Source organism: Xyrauchen texanus, chromosome 5, assembly GCF_025860055.1.
Source record: "Xyrauchen texanus isolate HMW12.3.18 chromosome 5, RBS_HiC_50CHRs, whole genome shotgun sequence".
In the NCBI taxonomy this organism is placed as follows: domain Eukaryota; kingdom Metazoa; phylum Chordata; class Actinopteri; order Cypriniformes; family Catostomidae; genus Xyrauchen; species Xyrauchen texanus.
Genome location: NC_068280.1, coordinates 15,773,051 through 15,790,349, shown reverse-complemented (window position 1 = coordinate 15,790,349; position 17,299 = coordinate 15,773,051). Strand labels below are relative to the sequence as shown.

Sequence of the window (17,299 nt, the reverse complement as noted above, 5' to 3'; positions counted from 1 at the left end):
GTAGTTTGAGTGTGCAGGGAGTCGTTTCTATCATTCAGAATTCAAGTGAGCAGTCGATTCTGGGCTTATTTAGTGGGCTTTGTAGGCCATGGTTCTCTGATTGGTGAGGCTTTATGTAATTGTTCAACAGGAATTCCGCTATTAAAGACAATTTTTAAACAATGAAGTTGAAATAACGCAGATGGATGGCTTCAACAGAAACATATACCATCTATGAACAACCTCGGAGCACATGGAAAGTTTATAAGTTAGCATTGAAAATCAGTTTGTCTATGGACGAAATTCATGGGATTTTCCATGTGGTTCAAAACCAGACTTTTATGCTCGATTGGCTATAAAAAATTTTTTAAGGCGAGCCTTTCGATATGTCACTCCCACACTTTCTGTTTCAAGGAAGTATTCACACCACTTAATTTTTCCACATTTTGTTATGTTACTGCCTTATTCCAAAATGGATTAAATTTATTATTTTCCTCAAAATTCTACACACAATACCCCATAATGACAACGTGAAAGAAGTTTGTTTGAAATATTTGCAGATTTATAAAAAATAAAAAATAAATCACATGTACATAAGTATTCACAGCCTTTGCTCAATATTTTGTTGAAACACCTTTGGCACCAATTACAGACTCAATTGTTTTTGTGTATGATGCTACAAGATTGGCACACCTATTTTTGGGCAGTTTCTCCCATTCTTCTTGGCAGGACCTCTCAAGCTTCATCAGGTTGGATGTGGAGCGTCAGTGCACAGCCATTTTCAGATCTCTCCAGTGATGTTCAATCGGGTTCAAGTCTGGGCTCTGGCTGGGCCACTCAAGGACATTCAAATAGTTGTCCTGTAGCCACTCCTTTGTTATCTTGGCTGTGTGCTTAGGGTCGTTGTCCTGTTGGAAGATGAACCTTCGCCCCAGTCTGAGGTCCAGAGCGCTCTGGAGCAGGTTTTAATCAAGGATGTCTCTGTACATTTCTGCATTCATCTTTCCCTCGATCCTGACTAGTCTCCATGTTCCTGCCACTGAAAAACATCCCCACAGCATGATGCTGCCACCACCATGCTTCACTGTAGGGATGTAATTGCCAGGTGATGAGCGGTGCCTGGTTTCCTCCAGACATGACGCTAGCCATTCAGGCCAAAGAGTTCAATATTTTGTTTCTTATGGTCTGAGAGTCCTTCAGGTGCCTTTTGGCAAACTCCAGGTGGGCTGTCATGTGCCTTTTACTGAGGAGTGGCTTCAGTCTGGCCACTCCACTATACAGGCCTGAATGGTGGCGTGCTGAAGAGATGGTTCTCCACAGAGAAATTCTGGAGCTCGGTCAGAGTGACCATAGGGTTCTTGGTCACCTCCCTGACTAAGGCCCTTCTCCCCGATCGCTCAGTTTGGCCGGGCAGCCAGCTCTAGGAAGAGTCCTGGTGGTTCCAAACTTCCATTTACGGATGATGGAGGCTACTTATTGGGACCTTCAATGCTGCAGAAATGTATCTGTGCCTCGATACAATCCTGTCTTGGCAGTCTACAGACAATTCCTTGGACTTCATGGCTTGGTTTGTGCTCTGATATGCACTGTTAACTGTGGGACCTTATATAGACAGGTGTGTGCCTTTCCAAATCATGTCCAATCAACTGAATTTACCACAGGTGGACTCACATCAAGTTGTATAAACATCTAAAGGATGATCAGTGGAAACAGGATGCACCTGAGCTCTATTTTGTGTGTACTGGCAAAGGCTGTGAACACTTATGTACATGTGATTTTTTTTGTTTTTTTATTTTTAATAAATTTGCAAAGATTTCAAACAAACTATTTCAAAAGTATGTCAGCACAGAAATAAGAAAAGAAAAACAGCACTTTCAAGTGATTGCATGAGATATTTAAAACCGGATGGAAATTATGATTAATTCATCCTGAGGAGAAATATTTCTTCTGTCCCAGTGTAATATCACAGAACTGAAAATGGGGCGAGATGCTCTGATTTACATCTTAATGAAATTCCTCAGTAGACCAGTGGGTGGCATGATTGCTGCACAAATCTGCAAACTGCAAGTCTGCAGCAATTTTCTCTCCAAAAGGCATGATGTAATTATATAATCAAAAGAGCACAAATTATGATCCAATTCTGCAGCCTCATTGTTCCTAATTATTTAATGTCCAAGCTGTTTTCTCATTTGCGAACCGTGTGGAATGTAATTAACTTGCACACATGAGGCCAGTCTGTTGCCTTTCCAGAACACAAATGCATTTTGCTTTTCAATCCCCACTGTTAGGGAGCAGATAAATAAGAGAACAGCACAATACATTGCAAAATAATAAACTCAAGCCTGGTGACTCCATCAAATAAATTTAATGCTATAGTTTTATTTACCTTCTATGTAAACTCTTACATTAACTTAAGAAAAAGGGCTGTGAAGGTTCAAACCAACGAGTGTAAAAAGCTGCCTCACAAGAAAATGGTGTCTCACAATCACCTTTCTCTGTTCCAAACAAGCTTGCCTCCTTCCTTCCCTCTCCTCTTCTGTTTCCATGGCAACAACACCTCCTGAATTTTCAATGATGAGTGTTCCTTTCCCTCTCTCTGTCACCCTTTCTCTCTTTGCTCACTCACTTTTTTACAAGAGTATGAATGTTTATTGCATTTTTGATAAGACCACTCATTCTTTCCTTATGCAATGCGATACTAAATGAGTACCTGATTTCTATAACACTTGGTGTCCCTAGGTTTCACATAGCCTTTTTTTCACTGATGTAACTATGATGAGTCTTCTTTTCCTTTTATTATCTTTAAAGGAATATCATATTCAGGCACATTTTATACAATGCAGCAAAAAAAAAAAAAAAAAAATAGTGAAGAAAGAAAGATAGAAGCAAACAGTGGAAAAGCTCACCATGGCGATAACAGCTGCTCCAGCCCCCGCAAGTGCGCAGACAAACAAGTGGAATGTCAGGTCCAGCTGGAGGAAAGGACAAAAAAAAAAGACTTTCGATAACAGATAATATGAATGTTTTACTCTGAAAAATCATCTGGCCAATAGACTATATTCTAGTAAACATATCAAGATAAATGTAGGTCTCAAAAATGCTCTAAAATGAAAGCTAAAAGCTATAGTGTAACACATCCACATTTATCTATTATTTTGAGTTCATTTTGTCTAGTACAGCACATCATAATTGATAAATTCCTTTAAGTGTGAGTTTTAATGATACGGACACATACTTTGAGGAACTGCCCATAAAAAGTGCTGCATGATCTTCCAAATAAATATATTATTTAAATATTATATATTTATACATAGGAATCCCTGCTGCTTTGCGTGACTTCAAACTTAAAAGCATGGAAAGGTTTTGAATTTATTCAAACACTCTCTCTCTCTTCCATTGCATAAGTCACTGACTGCAATGGAAGACTGAATTTAGATGAAGGCCATCAGTCAAGATAGAATAGGCCCTGCTATAGTACTGACCTCATTAGATTCACACATCTTGACAAAGTTATCAGAAGCAGTGCACAGTCTTTTCTCCTGACCAATGGACACAATTCCTGCAATTCAAATGAACAGTGAAATTAGCTATGTTGATTCACAGCTATGTGGTTTATAAAGGAGTTCATGTGAGCATATTAATAATGCACAGTGTTATTATAGTGTTAGCTATTCCATAATGATGATTAGATGTTAATACAGAGTTTGGTATTTAGTGTTCAGTCATGCCATTATGTAGTAAACATGTTTACAGTGCATGGTGATGTTAGTGTCCTTAACAATGCTACAATTCTGTTAATAAATGCAATTATTGCATTTAAATATCATAATGAATCTTTGTATGTCAGCGATGATACCACAATGTGGTTCAATGTTGTGCCATAATAGTGTTATTGCATTATTACACAACAATCTTAAAGTCACAATGATGTTCTAGAATGTAAAGTGTTTAATGGTGTATTAACAGTGTATATGTAGTAGCTAGAAGTTTTAAAAATTCCATAAGGGTTTTCGGTAATGTAAACATGGTGTACAGTCAATTATGGCATACTTGTCCTTGACAGTTATAATACTGATAATAAATGCCTTTATTGCATTTAAATGTCATAATGGCACTTTGTTCCAGCAGTGATGGTATCACATTGTGGTTTAATGGTAATACACAATTATATTAAGCCACAATGGTGTTCTAGAATTTAAACAATGTGTTAATTGATGTAACAATAGTTATTTAGCCCTTTGAAAGCATTTTGCCGGTATATCTGGGTATTCAAGGAACAACTGTGTTTTTGTTTTTAAGATTCACAGTTCTTAAAATAAATGAGCTATTTTTCAATATTTACTCTGCTTGGAAGTTTGTAGTTGGTGGGAAATACATTTAGCCTGTCATAAAATATGAATAAAGAACAACAAAAGAACAATAAGGCCAAAACTTCTCCATTTGTCTTGCTAAATGTTAAATATTAGAGCATTTTAAAATACAACTGTGCCTAACTGAGAAAAGTTCTAGTTTGTTATCGATTTTGAAAGTAATCTTAGTCAATTATATCCCTACGGCCTGCTTGACTTAACTTATTCACAAAAATCTTGGGAATAAACTTGAGAACATTTCTCCTTAAGAGGTGTTGAAATAAAGAGTTTACACACCAAACTGGCGGAGATCGAAGCACAGGCTGGAACTATTCACCAGTGAAGTGTTCTGACAGGTGTTCCAGATGTTAAAATACATGAAGACCGGCAGGGAGGTGAAGGCAGTAACCCCCAGCCAAGCCAACGTGAAGATATATGTAAGCATGATGAACTGAAGGAAAGAGAGAGAGACTGATTAATGAGGGTGACTTTCAGGTAATAGCAGACCATAGCTAAACATTAACAATTCAATTATTAGCTTTAGTAAATAAATGTAAAAAAATACAGATATAAGGTCACAGTAAATTGATGACCTTATCAGCCATCCGTAGCACAAAACAAAGTGTTGGATTGATTTGGCCAATATTGGAACCAGATACTGTAATATCATTTGTTTTGTTTTTGTTTTTTCAATTTAAACTTTGTCTATGCCAGATTATAAAACTTTTTCAAGAAGTAAAGTTTGTTTTTTAGTGGCAAAACTGAATACATTTTGTAATATCTGCCATTTTACAGTATCTGTCATCACCTATAAAAACATTAAAACATTAATCGGCTATCCTTATCGATTAAAATTTTAGTTTATTTCTACATTAAAATCAGACAGTTCCTTTATATCATGTTAGTTAACCCATTCCTCTGCACATGCATTAGTTCTTTGAAATGGGTGGTAGGTCTTACCCAAGCACTAACACAACGTCCACAGGTGGTGATCTTAAAGTCCCCATAGAGATCCCGGATGGCCCCAGTGGTGAAAAAGCCCTCCACCATCAGCAGAATACCATAGACAAAGAAGGCTGCTGCCACTCCATAGATCACATATTTAATGACGTCAATCCTGAGAGACATCAACAATATGCTTATTTTTGTAATTTCCAAATAAAAAGGGTACTTGTGCTTATCTTGAAACAATGGTAATTTAACATGACAGTAGAGAGCTACAGTACATATTGGTGTACCCTCTTTTGAAGCCTCAATTTTATTAGCACTATACACTATTGCGCAAAGACCGATGTACAGGTCCCCTTTGGGTATATACTTGTCAGATTTGTTTATTAGCAGATGGAATTATTGAAAAGCTCAGGTTTTGCTGATCCAAGCAATGCCAGTATTCCTTCCTCCACCCACTCATATTTCTCTGGTCCTGCTCTCCTTCTCACTAGTGGAGTTCCGGTATGCAGGTGTGCTCTGATAATCTCAGAATACTTAATTCTCTCAGTGGGACTGATGCCAAAACTTAACCTGGCAGTCTTAGCAAAAGTGTTTGTGTGAATGAAGTATCACTGCATCAGGGAAAATGCACCTAACACACATATTCCTGAAGAACTCCTGTGGCAGGAATATCATATAGGCAGAATTATGCCAACCTCCAATGTTCAATGAATTACTCTACAGCTCTAGACATCATTGCAATCTAAAAAATGTTTGAGCATCTGTGTTAAGACTTCACAATACCTCAACAAACAGCAACAGACACATTTCAAACATTCATTAGTTGGCTGTTGGATTTAGAATGCAACATAATCACACAGGAAATCAACAATTTGCTTCACAATATCCTTGAAATCTAGTCATTGTGCTGAATTACTGACAAGCGGCATCCTCCATCAGACATTTACAAATATTACAACTTTTATCTCTGGTGCTACTGATAATGTGTTGCATGAGCAATCTCTGAGACATGGGTTCTGGTCCCATGAAAACCAGTGTTCACATAGACAATGGTGAGTGTAATTCAGGGGTTGCATTTTAGCTCTAAAACTACATATATACTATACTGACAGCTTAAGGGGTGGGGTCAGGGTTAAGGGTTAGGGTTAATAAAATATGCATTCTTGTTGACTGTATTACATCATTCTTGCACCACTCTTTGGATATTTCACCCGGGAACTAGAGCTCACACGTGCCACTTCCAGCTTTGGCCACTAGGGCACAGTGGTTTAGATTTCAGGGAGCACAGACCGATTTCAGCAGCTATTCTTTCAATATGCTGTCGCCGAGTTCACAGAGACAATCATTGGAATTAGTTTTTTGTTGAGGCAGTGTGAACCAGCGTTTTGTCATAAAAATTAATTTACTAGTGAATGAAACTGATTTAAATGCATTTACCTTCGAAGCAGTGTACTACAAAAACATCTACAGAAATTGGGCTCAACAGACAACAAAGACTGACTGTATGTACATTTTTTAATTCACTTTGATATTGAGGTACTCACATAATAAAGGCATCCAGGGCATCAACAGGCGACCGGGAGACATCAAAGTAGGTCTGCAAGATGGTGACGGTACCAGAGAGAGCCTCATGACCACAGCCGCAGAACAGCGCCACCCCAGCATACAGCAGGATGGTAGCAATCAGAGAGGCATAGGGGATCCCACTAAGGCATTTGTGGCAGCATTCAGAGCACCCTGAGAGCAAGGATAAGAGTAAATCCATGTTTACATCCATGAGTGCTACAACAGTGGTAGTATAACCAACATGATCAAATAGGAAATCGACAAGCTGCTTCCAAATGTTCATGTACCCTGTAAGGGTTGCATAGACAGTCGACTAGTCAACTATAGCTAATGAGTCGACACTGTCAGCTTGAAATCGACTAGTAGCTTTACTCATGATTTATAAAACACATCTTTAACCTTCAATATATGCTAAGCTGGCTTCAAATATCATAGAAAAACTAGTGCTTTGTGAAGTAATTTAAAAGGCACCCGTTAGCGCTGATGAGTGATTTTCAACATGCTCAGCACATCTTTGTGTGATTGGACATTTGACCTGGTTGCTTTTCACTCCTTGAAGAACATGATTCGGCGACAATTAGAAAAGCACATCAAGTTGGAGTGTTATGACATGATAGAATGCATCCTAGTACTGCACTCTAGATCCTGTGTCTGCACGTAATCATCTGTACAAGCGGCTGCAACAGGAGGGGGAAGCGCCTGCAGCAACAGGTAGTCCAGGCTACACTAAAATATGTTCAGACACTTATGTTAACTTGTAGCTAAGACTTTAGGGGTGATGACATCTTTACTTGTCGAATTCAAATCGACTATTGGGCTTGAGTATTTAACTATTAAAAATGAGAAGCAGTGCAACCCCTAGTATTATTAAAATAATGTTTGCATCAATTCATGTGTTTTCCTCTGGTACTATTTTTCTCCAATACATCTTTACAACACTGGTTCTGGTCCTCATGGTGTAACCGCATTCACAGAAATAATTGTGTGCGCAGTTCAGGGGTAGCATTTTCGATCTAAAATAAAATATTTAATCCACTGATGGTTAGGTTTAGAGTTGAGGTTTGGATTAGGGGGTAGATTTAATAAAATATGCATTTCTGTTGATTGTTATGAAATAACACATTATTTTGGTAAGGCTTGTAAGCGTAGGTCGTTTTAATTTTAAATTAAAATTAATCAGTCTGATATAACAATAACAATGCTTGTATGTATGTATATATATATATATATATATATATATATATATATATATATATATATATATATAATAAAATGTATGTTGATGCTTTATTCTTTATTTGGATTCATATTAGTTTTGACAAATTGATTTCTGGTCTTCCTGGGGTCCACAGAAAAAACACAATATAAAAATAACTATGAATATAATAGACAACTATAAAGCTGCTACAACCAATTCAACAAAAATACTGATCCACATTTTGTTCACGTTACAAATGATATGGCTAATTATACTGTTATCTTGTAATTATACTGATGCTGTTAATGTGTTTACAAATAAAGCTATTTACTGTGGTTTACATGTCTCTGCAATAACAAGATTAATTCACAGCTACACAAAGAAAAAACTATACCTAAACTACAAACCAATTTTAACAATTATTACCAGTTACACCAATTACCAATAATAATTTTTTTCAAGCAGTGTATGTACAGATGAAGATGCTGTACTTCATGCACCTCAGTCCACTAATAAATAACACTAAAGTGCACTGTGGTAATAGTTCACATGATGAAACTACTATTTTTTTTTTTTGGACAGACCAAGAGAACATCCATTACCATACATGTCATACGGGAGAAAGTTTATTGTCACTGACCAATCATAACTGCCACAGCCGAGAGATTCATGGATGCAATTCAATGGTACGCAAACAATATTGATTGTAAAATTGCAAGCTGAGAATGGCACCAGTAGTGGCTATTCTGCAACTCAGAGGAGCAACAATTTATGGGGTCATCATAAACAAAGCCTCAGTAAACAAAGCAAAGGGACTCCAACAATGCAAGGAAGCACAGCAGATAAGGTCTTTAGAGGATATTCTCAATCATGCCCTACTGCGGAACTCAAGATATCAAAGACAGAGTGATTCAACTAGACTACACATTCAAAACAGACAAAACCAATTTTGCCCTTCAGCAAAGACTTAATACGGAACATACAACTAAAGCTGAATGCTTACGGTTCTATAGCTTGCATCCTATCTTTCCACTGAGCACCTTGTCACTCAGTTGCTGTTGGTGCAATAGCATTATATCTGCATTCTCCTTACTCCTGCTTGTAGCTGTGCCCCAGAACCTGCTGTTTACAGGAGTGTGGAAAATGTGTATTTTTCAGCAGTGGCCCAGCTGTCACAGGGAAAACAGACTTACACCTCCGTTACACCTTGAGAGCAGCTTGCAGCTCTGAGTGCAGTATAAATGCTCTAGAGAGCAAAAGAGTGTTACTGCATAAAAACATGTATTATGTGTGCCTGACTGAATCTAGAGGAATGCACAGATTAAAAAAAATAAATAAAAGGTTTATATTATTAATCACACAGTGCATTAAAAAAGTATTCTGGTATTTTAATCAGTGCTCAAATATATCATTTTGTGTGACTCATCTCACATGTTGTGTCTGTACATGACATTTTGTTAAGATTTTTTTTTTTTTCAAACATGAATAAACATTTGTTACTGTTTTTTTTTTCTTCGTTTAAATGTTAAAAACACTTTACAATGCTTTAATTCAATAGATTTGTTCAGAAAAAAAACTAATAAAGTGTTGCCCTTTATTGCACATTTTGAACAGTCAGTTTATTCGGCCACCTTTAAGGTCTGTTCTAAACTAGGAAAACAAATAACACCTTTAGGAACATCATTACAGGGACATTATGGTCATTAATAAATACTTGAACAGCCAAGGATATATTATAACACAACTATATTAAGTTCCAAATCCTAAAATACACTACACCTTTTACTGTATGTATATTCTTTATACTTTGCCTCAAATAACTTGCAAAAATTGTAATTATTTAAATGTACAATTTCACTGGTATAAATACAAGTATATGTAGGCTATGCATTCCATAAAATCAGTTGACAAGCTGTAATTAAAAGTTTGGCTAAATATTATGCCGTTTTCCAATTTCCTTTTTTAATAATAGGATCAAATGAGCAGATTCAATTAATCTTAAGATTTATTGGCAAGATACATTTAAGTGCACATTGCCAATGCATTATTAGACACTTTATGTACTGATATAAAACAAATTGAATTCTGGGGTGGGGGGGCTGGGTACCTCAGCAAGTAAAGACGCTGACTACCACATCTGGAGTCACAAGTGCAAATCTAGGGCATGCTGAGTGACTCCAGTCAGGCTTCCTAAGCAACAAATTGGCCCGGTTGCTAGGGTGGGTAGAGTCACGTTGGGTTAACCTCCTCGTGGTTGCTATAATGTGGTTCTCGCTCTCAGTGGGGCATGTGGTGAGTTGTGCGTGGATGCCGCGGAGAATAGCGTGAGCCTCCATACGCGCTACGTCTCCAAGGTAACGTTCTCCACAAGCCACATGATAAAATACACGGATTAACTGAGATTCGTCCTCCACCACTTTTTTTTATTTTACTGCATTAATTGCGTTAACATTTTTTCATACGTTAAACAGAAATTAACATGATACATTTCCCAGCCCTACTTACTTCACATTGTACATCACGTAGTGACCCAGCACAGTATACAAAAATTGTTTAGCGTACAAAAGTAAACAAAACTTTCCATAAAATCAAAGATGTATTAATATTACCATGAACTAAATTGGCCAGACAATATGCAAACTTATTAACATTGACATAGCGATAATAATTTTTTTTACATTTTGTAAATTCAACAAAATTAAAAAACAACTGCAGAAGTGTAATATACTAGTCAATGTGAACTCCTTTTTAATGTAGTCTGAGATGCGTATTCTTTAACTTTGCATAGTTAAGTATTGCTTTTAGCTCTTCGCGACCCTATCAGAACAGACCTGCGAACCATTTTTGGGTTGTGACCCACCAGCGTAAAATCACTGTTTCTTTATAACTTTCTTGAATGTTTTCACTGTTGTTTGAATCTCTATTATCAGGTCACTGTAGATTTGCATGGCACTGACTTAAGGTAGACAGACTTTAATATTCAAGACTGGAGCGAAACAGTATGTTATTTATCATGTCAATAAACAGCATCAAACTGACATCCCTGTGGTGTTCTATGGATATAGTGAGTCTTGGAAGTGCTGAAACAGATTAATGAGGGAGCCAATGTCGGTATACTTTGATCTCAGTGTGATAAGACATGAGATCAATAATCTGCTGGGATACACTGTCAGTGGAAAACACAAGCCTAAACCTGGCTCTTCAAGTCCATCCCTCCTCATTCCACTGACAGGTTCCATTAGGAAATCTATAAAGCTGACATAAATTGAAAGTAGGAAGGTAGAAATGCCCTGTATAAGTTTAGCAAGCTATTTCAAAAAGGACAGTTCTAGTGATAGACCCATATATCAACCAGGGTGATTAATCAGCTAATTTTTGGTCATTTTGAGATTATCAGCATAAGCCATAACCATGTCATTTTGACCAATTAACAAAAGTGTTACCTATAGCTCCCTTGTGCCAAAAAGTAACGACAACCTTGTCAATAGACAATAAACCGTTTCTGTTAAAACATATTTTTTTGTTTTTTGTTTTTTTGAGTAATTTTGAATAAATATTTGATCAAATAAGTGTTTATTGAATTTTAGTTTATTTTGCCTTATTTTATCTAATTTCTCATCATTTAATTGTATTATGTACAGTATATGTCAGACACCTGCTCTCTAGACCTTGGTGTCAATATCAGCCATTGGAAAAAAATAGTCAACCACTAGATGGACTTAATCCAAATAATATTTCTGTCATAGAGTCTGTCTCTTTAAGTCATCTGAAAGTCTCACAGTCAGTGATTTCTTCAGCAAATAATTCCCCACTGTGGCTGGGTGGTTCTTTCACTGTTATTTATCATTTAAAAACAGTGGAAAGCGTATCCATCATTAGTTTCTCCAAGGCTGCACAGTTATTGTCAGCAATTTAAAGTGCAATACTGTTTTTTATTATACATAACAGAATAAGTAAAGGTCAAGGAATAAAGGGCAGTGGGTGATTATACCTCTCCACGAACCAAGCTTTACTGCTCAGTGTGGGTTATAAAAAAATGGATGAGAAAGACATTGTTGCAGTAAAGTGTAGAATGGGGCTGCAGTTATTACCAGCTCAATTTGGGCCTCTCTTGTATCAGAACATAAATTACAGAGTTTTATAACTGTTTTGATGAAGTAAAAGCCAAAGGAAAACCATAAAAAATTAGTATAGTATAATTTATTAAATATAATACAAAAAAACAGTGTTTATTGATTTTATAAATAAAAGATAATATAGTCCAACAGTGTGTGCAAAATGTTTCAGTGGCCTTGTTTCCAGAAGTTTTTTTTTTTTTACCATTCATTTTAACCAATGGGATTTCCAAAATCTTCTTCAAGGAGTATTAAGGCATATACTCAACCAACAAGCGCCCAGATTACTGTAATCGCAATATTACAAACCTATTAAAAACAATATATATAAAAGTACTATGGTATAGTATGCGTATTTAGAAGTGCTGGGTATTGATACAGATTTCCTGATTCCATCCCAATTTAATTCAATATCTATTCATATGGGCATATTTATTTTACAAATATGCCCATTTTGTTTGCATATGAAATACATTCTCTCTCAGCTAGTGCTGTTTATTTAAAAGGGACCTTCTAATCTTCTAGGTAACTGTTACGATCCCGTGTTGTCCGTCCCGTGTTTTCCGTTTTCACTTATCACGTTCCGTGTCACGATCCCTTGTTGTCTGTACCGTGTTTTCTGTTTCACTCATCACCGCCCTCTCTGTGTTATTGTCCGCACCTGTTTGTTATTTTGTTATCACAATGTCTGTCTATTTAAACCTGCTTGTTTCCCCTTTCCTTTGTCCTTCGTTGACGTTGTATGTTGATAGTTTGTTTCATGTTCGCCATTAACCTCTCTCCCTGTTGTTCACAGTTTATGTTCGCTGTCTGCGTGTTCGTCCGAGGATCTCCCTGCTGTTCGTGTTCCCCGCTGTTAACCCGTTCGTGGATCTCCCTGCCCTTCGTGTATGTATCATTACCCGCACCCCGTCTGTATGTTCCCAGGGCTCCGCCTCTCAAGCCTCCCAGGGCTCCGCCTCTGAAGCTTCTCGGGCCTCTCAGGGCTCCGCCTCTCAAGTCTCTCGAGCCTCCCAGGGCTCCGCCTCTCAGGCCTCTCTGGCCTTCCAGGGCTTCGCCTCTCAAGCCTCTCGAGCCTCTCGAGCCTTCCACGGCCCTTCTCCCCAAGCCCACGGCTCCGCCTCCCGAGCCTCCTACGGCTCCTCCTCCAGAGCCTCCTACGGCTCCACCTCCCGAGCCTCCTACGGCTCCTCCTCCAGAGCCTCCTACGGCTCCACCTCCTGAGCGTCCTACGGCTCTTCACCCAGAGATTCCAGAGCCTCCACCTCCCGTCTGCCTTCTCCTCCTTCCCGCACAGTCATTACAGTAACCCTTCTAGGTACAATTCAAAATTTGTAATCGTTTTTCATCATATTGGTCACATTTTATCTTTTGAATTGTTTTAAAATTCAGTGTATTCCATCGATAATGTCTTCAAATTGCATATATATTTTATTTTACATGTATTTTGTTTAATTGCATAATTTGTACGTTTTACATTGATATGTAGAACATGGCCTAAATCAGCACTGTCTCTTTAAGACTACCAGCATCAACCAGTGAGCGCATATTAATGTGAGAGGATGCACACTTTTTTTTTTGTGCATCCATGCTATGTGCAATGTTTATTTTTTTTATTGTATTTAATCAACAACTGACTGTAAATTGCATAAAGGGTATTAAAAGAGACCTTCAAGATGAACTAATCACCCAACGGCATTATGTAAAACCACTGACAGACAGTCCAGAATAAAGCTCAAACTCATTACAACTCTTTACAGCATCACAAATAATAAATGAAATACATGTTGTAAATGGCTACCACTTTCATTAGAGCTCTAATGTAAAAAGAGCCTATAGATACTTACATTTCTATTGAAAACTTAGAAAGATAGTGAGAATATATTCTATAGCAGCCATAAAGAATTCTCACAGAGATGAATAGTTTTCTGGGATCAATATTATATCAGCTGAACCCACATTCTGCCTGCTGGTCCACTGGTCCAGAAGCTCTGAATAAGAAACCATTAAAATGGCAATCTCCTTCCTTTCCTCATAGAGACTTTAGTCAAATAAATAGGTTTGGCGCAACTGTGCATGAATTTTAAACAGCTGCCCAAATTCAAGGCACACATTTCATGCTTAATTATAAACACTAACCAAAAAGAGAAAAAAGTAGGGACATAATGATTTAAGGAGAATCGCATAGACATGGTTAGACAAACAATGAAACCTGATATTTAAGCATTCATTTGAAAATAGAAACAAATGGCATTCCTTTTCATGGAATGTAACTGCAGAGCAGCCCAAACCTCTAAAGCACATTAGATAAACCATCAAAGCTGATGAGGAAAAGTTTTGTTACCTAAAAATAGACACTACACTGCCATTTCGGATGACCCGTTGGTTCATCCAGGTGCAGCACTTTTGGAGTTTCTGTATGTAGGTGTATAACTGGAACACCTGTCTCATTCCCTCTTTGCCTATTGCCTTTAATCCACTTTCATTGCAGAGACTGGGTCACATCTATCATGAAAACTACAGGGCAGGTAGAAAAGATTATTTAGAGATGGCGTATATTCAGCCAAAATGTCAAATGGAGAGAAGGAATTTTGGAATACTTGGGCCAGTGGGAGTTCAAAACACATCAAAGGCATCTAAGGAGTAATGATACATTCAATCTATAATGTTGTTATTCATAGAAAAAACAATACTGTGCCTTGCAAAAATGTTGGGCCCTTAACCAATTCTTTCCTGTCATTGAATCTTACTGCTTCTACAATGTTGTTTTTTCCATGATATATTATTATTTCAGAGAATCTCAACTGAAATATTCTTAATAAAATTATTCCAAAAGTTGACCTGAAGCATTAGTATTCTGTCTCTGTGTTACTAAAGTTCACAATGATCAAACAAATTAATAAATAAATAATAATAATAATAAATGCCCTAATGAGGTCTTTATCTGTGGATCATTTAAATGTTTGTGTATTATTGCACCAACTGCTTAAACAAATTTATGGAATAACCATCCTGGAATATCATGACATAGTTGTTCTAGGAGAAAATAGTCTGCTCCAACCATGCTGAAGTATGTGTACAGATTGATAACCATAACATTACTACTGCCACTGCTGCAAAAAACCTCTCCTGACACAACAGTACATAATCCACCTCTCTCTTTCTTTTAAAAGGTGAAGTGTGCGCCACTAGCATCATTAAACAGAACTGCAAAACTACTGACTGTTTTCAAACTGGTTTCCTGAACACTCCCCTGGTCTTACATTGGTCAGTCAAACAGTTATTCCCACTCCAAACTCATGCCATTGGTTCATCAAATGTTGTTGCATTGGACTGGCTGGGATGCTTAAAGAAACAGAGCATGTTTTTATATTGCCACAGAACCACAGTGTTTAAAATGTTTTATGTAATCAGCCTACAAATGGTTTACTCGCTTAATATACCGTACATATTAGGCTGGGATAGGAGAAAATGTTTTATGATCGAAAATATTTCACACATCACCTTTAATCCACAGAATGGATTTATATATGGTTAGTGCATCACACCACCCTTTCCCTTATACAAATATAAGGCAAAACACCAGCCATTTCCTCAGATGCAGAATTCTGAAAAGTTCTTTTAGCCGCAGCCAGCTTCCGGCCTGACTGGAATATGAAACAGCTCCCCAATGTGCTGCTAATGGCACGCTGAGTGAACACAGACCAACAAGATAGGAGACATAGGGAGGAGCTGATGCATCACATCTGTGTAAGTGAGAACTCTAGCATTATTAAGCACATGTGTGCACAGTTAGTCAACCCTGACATCTATTGCATTTTCAAATGTGCACTCAACAACGAACATTCATAATATATTCCCTGTTATAATGATTTATCTTCTACTCTGAGCTGTGTTTGTGTGTGTGTTTGACAGATTCCATCTCTTGTTTGCCCAATTTGCACTAACAGGTTTGAAACCATTTGTTCTGTTTGGAGTTGCATGACCAGCCTTGATAGATTACAAAAGACAGAGATGACTTTTCAATTAGTCACACAGCACACCTCGCCACTTGGTTGGAGAGTATATGCTTTGTCTGAAATAATTTCATATTCCTTTTATAGTGCATTATATTGGGTGTCAGCATAGTCCAAATACTAAATAAAAAACTTAAAGGAATATTTTGGCGTTAATACAAGTTAAGCTCAATCGACAGTGGCATGATGTTGATTACCACAAAAAATAATTTAGACTAACCCCTTCTTTTCTTTAAAAAAAAAAAAGCAAAAAATGAGGTTAGAGTGAGGCACTTTCAATGGAAGTGAATGGGGACCATTTTTAGCGGGTTTAAAGGCAGAAATGTGAAGCTTAGCATTTTATAAAACCACTTACATAATTCTTCAGTTAAAACTCATGTATTATTTGAGCTGTAAAGTTGTTTAAATCTCAATTTGTTTTAGGGTTTGTTGACAATACATCATCATGGCAACGAAGTTGTTAAATTGGCTATAATTTTGCACAGAAAAGTTTAGTAAGTGATTTTGTCACACTAAAAGCATGTCAACACTCATATGTCTTGTGGCTATACTTTTTAAATAGTGAGTATTTTAACATTTACAGATTGGCCCCCATTCACTTCCATTCTAAGTGTCTCACTGTTACCAGGATTTATGCTTTTTTAAAGAAAAGGAGGGTCAAGTTAAAATTTTTTTGAAAGTTTGTAACATAAAAATATGTAGATATTTATATGTTGACATTTAAATACTATTTGAACGACTGTTTCATTATAACACTCGCTTCTGTCGTTCTCTCCTGGTAAACAGCAGCGCAAATGCAGATCATACCAGTTTGATTGTACGCCTCTGAGACCAACCTGTGTAATGTCACCGGTTTGATCGTACGTGTGAAGTGGTTCCTAGAGGTACATTTTGGGGTACAGGTATAAGGGTGTTTCTTAAACTATGGGATTTTGAAGAAAAAAATAAACTCCTATGAAACATGCTTCGATCTCACTAGTTTAAATTGTCTACTTACATTGCTGTATTGTGGATAAATATGCAACACCGAGGTACATATACGTATATAAAAAAAATTCTGAGCTGTCTGAACCAACAAATGTAATTTCCATATTTAAAATGATGCATTGTGTTTAATTGCATTCT

At 37.1% G+C, this 17,299-nt stretch overlaps 1 protein-coding gene across 4 annotated transcripts in view; it reads right to left on the bottom strand.

Annotated features, from left to right (window-relative positions):
* gpm6ab (glycoprotein M6Ab) overlaps positions 1-17,299 on the bottom strand; it is a 98,371-nt gene that overhangs the window by 18,952 nt on the left and 62,120 nt on the right. For 3 of the 4 annotated variants that reach the window (XM_052126917.1, XM_052126918.1, XM_052126915.1), the window contains exons 2-6: positions 6,824-7,016; positions 5,289-5,445; positions 4,626-4,779; positions 3,462-3,538; positions 2,886-2,951 (exon numbers count right to left, since the gene is read on the bottom strand). In XM_052126917.1, coding sequence (XP_051982877.1) covers positions 2,886-2,951; positions 3,462-3,538; positions 4,626-4,779; positions 5,289-5,445; positions 6,824-7,016 — 647 coding nt within the window. Of the gene's footprint in view, positions 1-2,885; positions 2,952-3,461; positions 3,539-4,625; positions 4,780-5,288; positions 5,446-6,823; positions 7,057-17,299 lie in introns of those variants that run through there. The other variant, XM_052126914.1, reaches the window with a different exon arrangement.